Source organism: Mercenaria mercenaria, unplaced genomic scaffold (genome assembly GCF_021730395.1).
Source record: "Mercenaria mercenaria strain notata unplaced genomic scaffold, MADL_Memer_1 contig_2986, whole genome shotgun sequence".
Taxonomy (NCBI): Eukaryota; Metazoa; Mollusca; class Bivalvia; order Venerida; family Veneridae; genus Mercenaria; species Mercenaria mercenaria.
Window position 1 is genome coordinate 12,320 of NW_026461083.1, and position 14,058 is coordinate 26,377.

The window sequence follows — 14,058 nt, forward strand, 5'->3', positions numbered from 1 at the left end:
AGTGTTCTATTTGTATGCTTTGTGTAACTTATTTAAGAACTCTATGAAAGACAAGCAATTCAATATAAATCTTTATAATAATAAGCTTCAAGATTCTCGCCTTGTCGCGTTGTGGTTTGTCGCTTGTCGAGTTCTAAATCTCGCATTTTCGCTCTAGCGCCCGCGACAAAGCGAAAAGACGACAACGCGCCAAAACCAGAAATTTCACCTTTTTTATTTCCAACCTGTCTTGAAACTAAGATAGACAAACGGAGGCAATACTAATAATACAAAATCAGTAAGGATAAGAAACGTAAATGCAACCTCCGCGCAGGTATATTGTCAAACAATATAACCTGTATTTGTGTTTTTCATAATCTAAAATTTTAGGTACTAGATCTATCTCTACAGTGAGACAACAAGAGATATTTGAAAACTGGTTTAAATAACAAAGGTCAGAGGAAATACGAAAACAGATACAGCTGTACATTCAATGTCTTAAAAACGTTTTTCAACAGAATTCAAAACGCAATTTAAAATAAACTGTGGGTTTACATGTATTTATTTGTATTTTATCTTTTAAGTTAACCTGAACGTAAACGATCTTTGAAAACGAAAGAGGAAGTAAAATTGTTATCTGAACAAAATGGCGACTGGTGGGTGTGAAGAAACTTCGGATGAAATATTTAACTTTAAATGTACGCCTTGTGCCAAGAAAAATAAGAATAGAGAAGCGGTAAAATACTGTGTGGAGTGTCAAGGATATTGTTGTAGATCATGTGTAGACATACATGAAGATTTTCCTGCTTTAGAAGGACATCAGCTTCTTGATAAATCAGATTTTAAGTCGACAGGTATTACGTCGGACCTCCCGGATTTACCGACCTTGAGATGCAAGATTCATACAGTAAAGGTTATGGATATGTACTGTGGAAACCATGACGTGGTGGGTTGCACAAGTTGCATGGCTCTGACACACAGGTATGCGGATATTATTAAAATCTTAGACAAGACTTAATTCATTATAACAGGTTTGAGAGAGACTGACATGTAAGATGAAAGCTTTTGTTCAGACCTGTCTATGCAAGGTTCGTGTTGTAAATAATAAAATTCATAAGCTTAACAGATCTTCTAAGACAATGCTTCATACTTAGATTACATTACTGTGACAATATTTTTGAAATGCTGGTTACTTTAAGAAAAGTAGGCTGTTTCAACTGTTGTCCATTTTTGCATGTTTTTGACTATCAAGTGTCATAATTCTACGTGAAATCCAAAACAAAATCCTAGGTTCAGAACTTCTCATGCTGATGACATTACTAAAACGTTCGATGATCCTAAGTCAGATTTTGTTTTTGAGATATGCGAGACAGAAATTCTGATGGATTGACGGGCAGACAATAGTATATCTAAGTACCCACGCACCTCCTCCTAAAGACTACGTGCACGATTTTACCTGTTCTTGATCCAACTTGATAGAGTGATTGGACCTGTGGTGTAGATGACCGCAGACGTTTCGGGGGCTAGTAGGTCAAGGTCATAGTAATCACAGTAATGAAAATATGACAATCCATCATGGGGACATACGTGTTTTACAAACAGCTCTTGTTATCAAAGACTTAGAAAAAGGATTCCAAAAAAATAAAAAATAAAAAAAACATTTTCAATTAAGAAATGAAAAATTAAGAAGTAAATTAAAACTTGTTATCACATGACACAAAATCCATAACTCTGGTGCAAACATTTCATGAATTTTGTCCCTTTTTTCCTTAGAATTTCAATTTAGCTTTTTGATGCTTTTTGACCATATCCTTATTGTTACTAAATGTATTTGATACAAACTTAAGATAGTTGTTTCACATCATCATCCGCATTATATGGCACAAGATCAATAACTCTGACAGCAATATGTTATGAGTTATGCGCTCTCTTATCTAGGAATTTAATGTTTGCGTTTTGATGCCCTTTTGTTCTATTTCTATCATAACTGTATTAATTTGATTCAGACTTAAAATATTTTTATTTCTTTTACTGGAACTGTTTTGAGGATATATTGAAAAAGTTTGCCTAAATCTAGGAGTATTGCAGAAACTAAATATAGGTTACATTCTACCAATTCAATTCCTTATTTATTTCATATTAATAACAAAACATTCAGACCTCATTTTCAGCACTTTAGAGCATTTCAATGATATGAAAACCATATATGGTCATTTAGTATAACATGTCTTCTTATCAAAAAATAGAAAAATATTGACATGTTATGTTGAATATAAGAAAAATAATCTGTTCTGAGAAACATCACCCTCTAAAAATGCCCCCATGAAAACAGCCGTTTAGCAGTTACGCGTAGGTAGACATTTTTCGCAAAGAATAAAACTTATTCCAAGAAATTTACAACGAAAATGGTCTAGATCTATTCTCAATACTATAAGCAATAAACAGAAGCCACAAATTTAACTGTCACCTCATCATGTCACTCATTATACCAGATTTCATCCATAGCATGGAACTACATTTTGGACTACTTCACATGTAACACTGAGTAGTCACTTCCGGTTTGGTGTAATCCGTCCTTAAAGAAACATTTTTCATACTCAAAATGTGTTATTTTCACTTAAATTGTACCAGTAACCTAAATGCATGAAAAAAAAAACCAGTTTCAGTTTGATACAATCAATTTTCAAGGTTTTATGGCTTTTTCAGTAACGTATGCTAGCGCGCCAAATTTCCTGGAAAAAAGCTGTCGCGACATCATTTTTGACCACTTTTCCTTGCTTGAGCTTATTTTTGCCATATTTTATCAAGTTTTACTATAAACTGCACTCAAATCACACGCTGTTACTGTAAAATATACCCAAACCCACCCCTGACACCTAAAACATACCAATATTTAGTCAATAAATATGCATTTTTTGAAAAAAATACACCCAAAACAGTGATTTTGAAATATTTTTAGTTTTTCTTCTTTTTCTCTTCTAAATTGCACTGAAATTGTCATCTTCTATCATAATCTGGCCAAACTAGCCTGTTTACAGCCACATCTAAACAATTTTAAATTTTTACCCCTGCACAACTTATAGGTTACATTCTACCAATTCAATTCCTTATTTATTTCATATTAATAACAAAACATTCAGACCTCATTTTCAGCACTTTAGAGCATTTCAATGATATGAAAACCATATATGGTCATTTAGTATAACATGTCTTCTTATCAAAAATAGAAAAATATTGACATGTTATATTGAATATAAGAAAAATAATCTGTTCTGAGAAACATCACCCTCTAAAAATGCCCCCATGAAAACAGCCGTTTAGCAGTTACGCGTAGGTAGACATTTTTCGCAAAGAATAAAACTTATTCCAAGAAATTTACAACGAAAATGGTCTAGATCTATTCTCAATACTATAAGCAATAAACAGAAGCCAAAAATTTAACTGTCACCTCATCATGTCACTCATTATACCAGATTTCATCCATAGCATGGAACTACATTTTGAACTACTTCACATGTAACACTGAGTAGTCACTTCCGGTTTGGTGTAATCCGTCCTATAGACGACAAATGAATGTTAGTATTACAAAAGTGCATAATTTATGTTTTATCTCCAAGTTTCACTTGTTGTATCCTGAACGTCTGCCTTTAAAGACTTTTAGAGTATCAAATATTGTAGAAGTAGTGATTTCTTGTTTTACAAACTAGAATCATTAATGTACATCGCTCTTGTAGAGATGTCGCCATGGATAATGTTCCGGATTAATATCACATATTTTTATTACATTTAAGCATTTTTACTTCTTTTTCAGGAGTTGCACAGACGTACAACTGGTACCCGATATTATAAACACTATTTTTAAAAAGGAAGACGCAGATGCAACAACACTTAAGCTACAGGATAATATAAAGCAGTTGAAGAAAATTATACAGATGCGTTTGTCACTTCTTAAAGAGATGAAGGATTCAAAGGCAGAAGCAATAACTACGATTACAGACTTCATAAAAGAATTGGAACTTATACTTCAAAATCTAAAAAAGGAATCTATAAATGAAATTAAAGAAGAATATCACAAAAGAGAGAGTATGCTAGAGGAAGAAAAGAAAAAAGCTGAAACTGAAATGGAAGACATGAAGCAAGCTGATAATGATATTCTGCAACTAGAAGTAAACAAAGCTCAAACATTTGTCAATATGAAAATCGCTCAAGAGAAAGCTACCAGAGCAGATGACGTCATTAATTCCTTGAAGACACCTTCTATCACAAAAATAAAATTTCAAGTGAAGACAGATGTACGAGATACTTTGCGTCGATTAAAATCATTAGGAAAACTCAGCATTAGTTCCTCCGCAGCATTGAAACCTAGGACAAGCGTCTATTCAATTACCAGCACCAGTGATATGAATATCAAATTGCCTAATGACACAAATAAATGTTATATCTTTGGATCATGTTTAACAGAAACAGGAATGCTGCTGTTAACTGATAATAACAATAAAAAAATGAAACGTACTTACGTTACCAATATATTTGCGATAGATCAGTGGGAATTTCCTGTTTATCCTCACTTTGTTTGCGCTACAAATGAACAGGAAGCAGCAGTAACCTTTTATAACAACACAATTCAATTTGTCTCTCTTGGAAACCAAATGACACAAACACGGCAACTAACCATGGGTCATCGTTGTTTCGGCATTGCTTGCAAGGAAGACAAATTGTACATAACTGATGACAGTTCTTCCCTATATGGCAGGTAACGTGCTGCAGACAGTATCGAAAGACATTTCCGGGAATCATCCTTTCGGAAGTAGTAGGGACATTGCCTTCAGCGACAACAGAGACAAACTGTTCGTCGTCGATTTTACTAATAGGATGACAACTTTTGATATTCACGGAAATCGTACTGATACATATACCGATTCGGATTTAGTTCAAGTTTCAGGAATTGATACTGATAAAAGAGGCAACATATTTGTATGTGGATGGGGATCAAACAACATTGTACAGATAGGACAAGACGGAAAGAAGAAAGGAGTGATCGCAACAGCGTCAGATGGACTTTGTAAACCATTATCCATTTGTTTTGATCCAAAACAGAGTGTGTTATTTGTCACACAAGGATACAATAATAAAATGAAAGTATTTAATTTGAAATGAAACGGATAGCACTATACCAATCTTGACAAAAATATACTTATTGAATGGCTTGCCTGTCAATAATAAAAACTTTTTGCCTGAGGACCAAATATGTTATGTATGATATAAGAAATTAAATTAAAGTATTTCTCAGTTGTTTACTTTAGCCTAGTAAATCCGTGTTGATCAATAGACCGATCAATTGCACAAACTGTATACCGGCGATTTATATAGGAAGTAGTAAAATCGCTGACAAAAACAGCTCGAATAGGATTTTTGGTTATAACTTTTAAAGGAAACATTACGTAACTAATGAGAAAATTTTTCCGCTACATGCGTCGTTTGATAGTTTATTTCAAAATGTTTATTTGCAACAATCATACAAAGAAATACCGTGTTAAATATAAACGAAGCTCCGTTTCTTTGTCTTTTGGCTACACGATGGTATATAGTTCACATGGCAACGCGATAATCAACCTGTCCCGGCGAGGTAGTATCTCGTTGGAACGCGGCAAAAAGATATAAATCCAACACGCAAATTCGTTCCAGAAACCATTCTTATCGAAGGGGTTGACAATCTTAGCTAAATGTATTAAATATATACAGTATAAATCACCATGCGACGTAATGATCAGCTTCTTAGATAAATTGGGCCATCGGGAGGGTTAAAACCCAAACGCCGTTTGCTCTAGTTTTAAATGCCATTTTTAAACAAATCTTTAAGACAAAACAACAACAAACTAAACGGTCTGAACATGTGGAGGTATACTCCAAAAAAATGGCACTGTGTCTGTTGTGCAATTATTCATTGTTTTATTATGTAGTAGTCCTGGATACACAATAAAATATTATTGTCCCGGGATGTTTCCTTATAAATACATAGAGATTCAAAGTATACCACATTTATCATTTTTTTCGCACGCGAAAATGATGTTTTTGTTTCGTAAACAGAAAAACAAAGACAACCATCAGTTTCACTAAAAGAATGAGAACTATTGATAATCACGGGAAACATACTGATATATATACCGATTCAGGATTAATTGAAGTTTCAGGAGTTGATACTGATAGAATAGGCAACATATTTGTATGTGGATACGGATCGCACAACATTGAACAGATAGGACAAGATGGAAAGAAGAAAGGAGTGATCGCAACAGCATCAGATGGAATAGTGATCCCATTTGTTTTGATCCCAAACAGAGTATGTTATTCGTCACTGAAGCAAGTAATGACAAAATAAAAGTCTTTAATTTGAAATGAACATGCGAACACTTTACAAATCATATCAAAACATATCTAGCTTGAGTGCAAAACACTGAAGTAGGGCTATAAAGCTAGTATATTGTTTGTCACACAAAGAAACAATAAATAAAATGCAAGTCTTGAATTTGAAATGAAAATGATAATGCTATACCAATCTTGACAAAACACATTGTTATTTCAGTAAAGCTTGTTCTGTCTGAGAGCAAAGACACTGACATAAGACTAGAATACTATTTATTTATTTATTGAATGGCTTGCTGGTCAATAAACTGAACTATTAACCTGGGATTCAAATGTTTTATTACATGACATAAGAAATAAATTTTAAAGTGCATTTTTTCTTAATTTGTTACAACAAACCTGTCTTGAACTATAGATAGGTTAATGGCACAAACTGTCTACTCGCGATTTATAATAAGGAGTCATGAAATGAATCATAATTCTAGTTCAGACAAAGACAGCACGATTTGGTGGTTTGGTATAATATCATAAAGTTTACCTTACATGACTAATGTGAACAATTTTGTCCTTTACATGCTTCGTTAAAAAGTTCATTTCATGACGTTTATGTGTGACCATTATGCAAAGATAAACTGTGTTAAATATACCGAAGCTCCATGTGCGTTTTTATCTCATGGCTACGCGATAGTATCTCGTTTGCACGAGATAGTGTCTCGTGGCCACACGATAACTAAGTCGTGACAACGCGAAAATCCACTTGTTCTGTATAAAACACGACGATTTGTCCCAGAAACCGTTTGCATAGAAGTCGAAACATGTTTTCTTATCGATTGGCTAAATGCATTTAAATATGACAATATGCATCAGAATAAAGCACATGGCGATGTAATAACCAGCTTCTAAGATCAGACTGTCACTCGGATCCAAACGCCAATCATTCAGTTTTTGAGAACACTAAGACAAAACGACAAACTCTGCTGTTTTAAAGAGTACAAGGAATGATAAAAAAAATAACGTAACCAGTCATTGTTACACGATTAAATTGTATTGTCTAGGGTTGTTTCCTTTAAATACATAGAGATACCACCTGCGCCATTTCGCCAAACGCGAAAATAATGTTTACTTCATAAACAGAAAAATAAAGATCATCGAAAGTTAACCTCAACATAACGAACAAAGTCATATGATAGCATAATGATATGAAGTAACAGCTCTCTGCCTTCTGCCGATAAAACTTTAATGACGTCATCGCGTGTTTTAAGCTAACGGTCGTTATTTCTTAATGACAAAAATGCTAATTTCTGACATTATGATAACAATCATTCAAGGTTTCAAAGTATTTTAACTTCAGTGGGACTAATTGGAAATCGGAACAAACTCCAATTTTTTCGGAATCACTTTCGGGTGAACACCTTGAATGGGAGAGAATTGAAAAACAAGGCCACTCCATATTGTGTATTATTTTGAAAGAATCTGTTAAAGCAATTGTTGGAAGTGTAACATCTATATAAAACAGAGTTGTCACAACTGTATATAGTATATAATGTGTTAGAATAAATGCTGGTAAATATTAGTGTGTTACACAAAATGTGATAGTAGTTATAGACTTCCTTTGCATCATGAATATTTATATATGATCAACTTCATTTTCAGAATTGAAACTGTTACATCAGATTGGTATTTTTCAGAAAATGAGATACAGGCAATAGTGGGTGTTGTGAATTTTTATACATGTATCCTACATATAAGGATACCCTTTTGAACTATATTTTGGTAAAAAACGTTTGATATAAATAATAATTAAATGTGAAAACATAAGGTACTGGTATTTACATGTGATAAAGTTATAAACTGCACATGGTTGTATATAAATTGTATGCACATTGTAAACACAGTTTCACTATTTTATGGAATAAAGAATATCTTATTTCTTAGTGTATCTTATACAGTCCACGACGATGACCTAAGCGGACAAAAGTATGGCTCGAGCTCATCGTTCTGGTTAAGAAGACAGCTAATTACAGAATTCTGCAGTAACTGAGCACCTAAACATGTTCAATTTCCGTAAGATATCCTCTTTGGACGTATCACACCGACAAACTGAAAATCCGACAGCAATGTGGTGTATGTGTTTAATAATGTACTAGAGAGAATAATACCAACAAAAGCTGTATTTGCTCTATTGCTATTTTCACGCTGGCCTGGCAATTAAGGTTTATACATGCAGACGCATCATCAATACAGTATCCAATTAGCTATGGCTAAATTTAAATGTGGCGTCTGCGACCATTGCCTGTTAATGACAGATTATGTCACTTCTGTAAAAGACAGATTGAAAGTAAAAACATGTGCTTACATTGTTTTAATTGTGAATTATATTGTAACATCCGAGATAATTCTTTAGAAACTTTATATAACTTATTTTTCAGCCAACATGAGAAGAAGAACTCAATTTTTACATATATAATCTTTTTAAATTTAAGATTTAAATTTTAATACGTAAAACAATATTAATCGCCTCCTCTCATATCTGATTTGAGTCGATAAGAGTTAACACTCTTTATTGATAGTTTAATAAGTAAAGTTAAACTGTTTATCTTTGTTTCAAGGTAACAGTCCTATACGCTTTGCAATTCCATGCAATTACGTAATCTCTTAATTCTTCTTTAGTGTTCTTTGGCCGTTACCGTGGCGGCATTCCTACCGACCGGAAAATACCGAATTCACATATGGAGAATTCGTAAACAAACGGAAATTGCCGATTACGATTATGGATCCACTATCTTAAACCTGCATTTTTTCAGTCTCCTACAAAAAATGAAATCAATAAATACTGAAATATATGAAGAATGGTTCATCTATCTCCAATATATTAGAACTGAACTAACTGTTCAGTGAATGTAGCATTTGATACAGTCTGGTTTGCTACGAGTATCTGCATTTTACCCGACTGGGCTATTTTGCCATATACAGAACATACTGCGCTGTACATACTGGGTAATTAGAATTAAAGATATACTGATACCTACTTATCAAATAATATACACACGCAATATTAAATTATCATGAAATGGACGCGTCCGCGTTTTTGCGCGGGATTCAAGTTATCGTTGCGGATTAGTACCAAGAAACAAGTACTTATTTTACATAAGCGGACGTCAATACCGTTATTACGTTTTGTATTCTTGTAAAAGTGACACTGACAAGCACGCATAATTTCCTCAAAACGGAGTTTCATCTTTCATTCAGATAATTCACAAAACCATCGTGTTGAGTACATACTGATTATTCTTAAATTCTTTCGCTCTGAGCATCTCAATTCTTCCAGACCTCGTGCGTATGGACTTCGCTAAACGCTTATCTGGACAGAATATGCTTGAATCGATACACGAGCTCAAAATGACTGTCTTAACAATAGTGTCAAGATGGGACTCGACATGGTATAGATATATTTATGAGAAATGCGACTTTTCTGATGTTTGAAGTTCCCCGTGCGTACCTGTATTTTTCAAAATCGTCGTTAATAACCTTTATTTCATCAACGTTTAAACACATTTTATAGCATAACAACATAGCTATTCACGAAGTCCGTGAACTTAATGCCTGCCTTCAGTATAAACAATTACTCAGAGACACTTGTCTGTGTCTTTTTTGTAACAATAATGCTATATGCTTTGTTATTTTTTTCCGGTTTTAGTTCGAGTCTTGCCTTATATATCAACCCAAAAAACGACAACAAATTTATTTACAAGTTAATGGTATAATTCATAACTTCAGCATGTCCCTGATTCACATAGCGTCCTCTTTGTAAAAAAGACGTTTATTTGAGATCAGCAAGGCGGAGATAAAATAGGGTTATTATACCAGTAGCTCGATCTGGGATGCTGTATTCGGCTCGAGTGGACTTTTGCCAGATCGGATCTCACGAGGCGCGCAAAATTCACGAGAGCCGAATACGAAATCCCAGATCGAGCTACTGTTATAATGACTCTTTTATGATATACCTCTACCTTTATGTTTGTTGTTTTGTTCTTGAACGAAATCTTCAATGTTTATCGATATTAAAATGGAACTAAGTGAAGTTTTTATGTGCGCTATTTATAGAACTGTGTCAGGTCATGCATATTAACAAAAGTAGTCTGGCAGCATACAATACGGAAGGTACAATACGGAAATTAGAAGGTTAAATGATTTTGAATTTGACATAATACAGTAGTACATATTTGTATTGAACTTTCACACTGTATATTCATTCTGCATACACATTCTAGTGTACATGTATAGACGAAACGACTTTTAAAATACATTTCTACATCAGCCAACCAGAAGATATGTTGTCGGCTTGACCGGATTGAAATAGGAAATTTCATCCAAGTTTTTCTGTAACGTTTACAAAAACATATCCAGTGTCTCAGCAATAAGAAGCATCGAGACAGTGTGAATGGTGCACAATGGAAGAAAAATTACCACTTGTACGGTATGCATAGGACCCATTTACCGAACTGTTTTTGGTGAGAAATGCGCGATTGAAATGGGTAGTATATTTTCCCGTCCACGACTAGGGCTCTCATAGTATATCTAGGTGTAGTGTATAACATGTACAATTGCACTTTCTTTCTGGTCAGTCGCCTTTGAGTGTTTCCATTATGATATTAATACTTATTTGCAAACAGAACTTTGTTTGAATACATACCAAAGTATATTTTAAATCCTCTTGAAAGATTAATGTACTGCATTTTCAGCAGATGAAACGGAAGATTGCCAAAATCAATAATGGCGAAACGAAAAGGTGAAATTATATATTATTAGGATAGGCTAGCCGGTTACATGATGGCTAGAATACATTATACAGTCTAGGCGTCCAGTTACCGGATGGCTAGACACTTGTTTTCATAATGATATATTTTGCATTTATAAATATTTTTTCTTAAATATAGGTGGAGTATCTGTTACTTTCACTGACAAAAACTCCAATAACTTTACTTAAGCTATTTTAGCGACATTTATTTCAGGAATGCATTCTTGTGCATAAATGAATGCCTCAAGGACTTGAAACTTATGCTCGAAAATGGTGCCTATACTGCTGGATGTCTATCTGTAGGTTCTTCGTGGTACAAAACACAATCAGAAGTGGCTTTCGAAAATGACCGAGAATCAGTTGCATTGCAGCTATTTATTTTCCTAATTGCAACACCGTATCCACTCATGTGTGTATCTAAACATTACATGCTGCCTCCAGTTCTTCTCTTAATTTTGTGCTATTGTGAAAACTGAAAAATATTTTGACATCATCTCTGTCTAATTTAGGTCATTTCGCAACTGATGTTCCGTTCCAGCAGTCATTCCCAATTGTAATAATTCTCACATACTCATTGGAACCTCATTCTCAGGATTTTGACGAACCTCTGATGGATGAGATTGAATTGTAATCAGCAGCTAATCTTGATACTTTTACTTCCACTTTGTACGCCGGTGTAGCGTGAAATTTGTCAGACAGTATGATCCATAAGCTGACATTACTGTTCTTAAATTTTCAAGATATCTAATGCCCATCTTTCGCGGAATATTTTATCTTTAGATATTTACTTCAGATGAAGACACTCGTGATAAAATGTATTAAACTTTACTAAATATATAAATTAACAGTGCATGTGTGTAGAGATGTGTACATGTGCATTCATAATTAAATGACAGTAAATTGTCAAAAATGACAGTTTTTTTAGCAGAAGTACACATTTATACTGTCTCAAGCTATACACATATTAAATATGAACCATTTGAAACCTAATAATGATTTATTCCTTTCCACAGGACTATTTCATCAATTAAATGTAGAGACGAAAACTTGCTACTTAATAAAGAAAATGAGTTTGTTTTTATAACTTAGAAAAATATATATGATTTCTCAACGTATTTTTGTGCTCCCCATGAGTGGTGGGGGCATATTGAGTTGGTCTTGTCCGTGCATCCGTGCGTGCGTCCGTCCGTCCGTCCCTGCGTGCGTGCGTCCATCCGAAGTTCGTGACGCGCCTAGCTCGAAAAGTATTTGGTATAAATTGATGAAACCTTGCATGAGTTTTATCATGATATGAACTTGCGCACCTCCTATTTTTTGTCTGTCTCCGAACCTTTTTTCAGAGTTATGGCCCCTGAAATAGTCAAAAATGCACATTTTTACCTTGTGACACGCCTTGCTCAAAAAGTATTTGATATAGATTGATGAAACCTTGCATGACTCTTAACCATGATAGGAACTTGCGCACCACTTATTTTTCATGAGGCCCCGCCCCATATTTTAAGAGTTATGGCCCCTGAAATAGTGAAAAATGCACATTTTCACCTTGTGACATGCCTAGCTCAAAAAGTATTTGATATAGATTCATGAAACCTTGCATGAGTCTTAATCATAATATGAACTTGCGCACCACCTATTTTTCATCCGACTTCGCCCCCTATTTTACAGAGTTATGGGCCCTGAAATAGTCAAAAATGCACATTTTCACCGTGTGACACGCCTAGCTCAAAAAGTATTGTTATAGATTCATGAAACCTTGCATGAGTCTTAATCATGATATGAACTTGAGAACCTCCTATTTTTTATTGGGTCTGCCCCCTATTTTCAGAGTTATGGCCCCTGAAATAGTCAAAAATGCACATGTTCACCTTGTGACTTGCCTAGCTCAAAAAGTATTTGGTATAGATTCATGAAACCTTGCATGATATGAACTTGCGCACCTTCTATTTTTCATTTTGGTCCGCCCCCTATATTTAGAGTTATGGCCCCTGAAATAGTCAAAAATGTACATTTTCACCTTGTGACGCACCTAGCTAAAAAGTATTTAATATGAATGATTAAAAACTTGCATAAGTCTTTATTATGATATAAACTTGCACACCTCTAATTTTTTGGCTGGCTCCACCCACTATTTTTAAAGTTATGGCTCCTGAAATAGTAAAAAATGCACTTTTTCACCTTATTATGTGCCTAGCTCAAAAAGTATTCGATGTAAATTCAAGAAACCTTGCTGGAGTCTTTATCGTGATGTGATCTTGCACACTTGGCATTCTTCTTGAAAATGTTGGCTCTTATTACAGAGTTATGGTCCTTGAAATAGCCAAAATAGGGGATTTTTTGTTTGTGATGCTCATAGCTCAAAAAGTATAGGGCCTAGAATAATGAATCCTTTTCATAAAATATTTGTTGAGGCTATACCCCATTAAGACTGCAAACATTTGAATTATTGCCCCTTATTTGTGACAAATGTACCAGTGGGGGGCACACACTGTGTCCTACAGACACATTCTAGTTTATTTAAACGTACAAACTGCCGTCTGGATACACTTTTTTGTAATTATTTGTGATTGACTTGCTGATTACTCCCTGGATCGACGATGCATGAATAAAATGGTCCGTGACATGAATGTCGACAAAATTTTCCATCGTTGACGAAATTTGACGTCATAATTAGTCTAAATTTAGCCACCCTTAATTTTTAATGTGCATGTTACATACTGAATTATTAAAACTGACTATACCTGGGTAGTGTGTTTAAAATCACCAAACTTATGGGATTGTTATAGACTTTTCATCATAGTATATGCAGAACGAGAATCGTGTGCGGTTGAAAAACAATGTAATAGCAACATATAGCATCAGTAAAGCGATGTCTGAAGGTTCACGGAAATTCATATTTTCCCGATTGTGATGAAAGCTTG

At 34.3% G+C, this 14,058-nt stretch overlaps 1 protein-coding gene across 1 annotated transcript; it reads left to right on the plus strand.

The window, feature by feature from the left end:
* The first annotated feature begins 625 nt into the window (after positions 1-625).
* On the plus strand, positions 626-6,715 carry LOC123540243 (E3 ubiquitin-protein ligase TRIM33-like). Its single transcript, XM_045325097.2, has 2 exons — positions 626-960; positions 3,791-6,715. Exons 1-2 carry the CDS (start codon positions 626-628, stop codon positions 4,734-4,736), a joined length of 1,281 nt encoding a protein of 426 aa, XP_045181032.2. The 3' UTR covers positions 4,737-6,715.
* Positions 6,716-14,058: the final 7,343 nt, after the last annotated feature.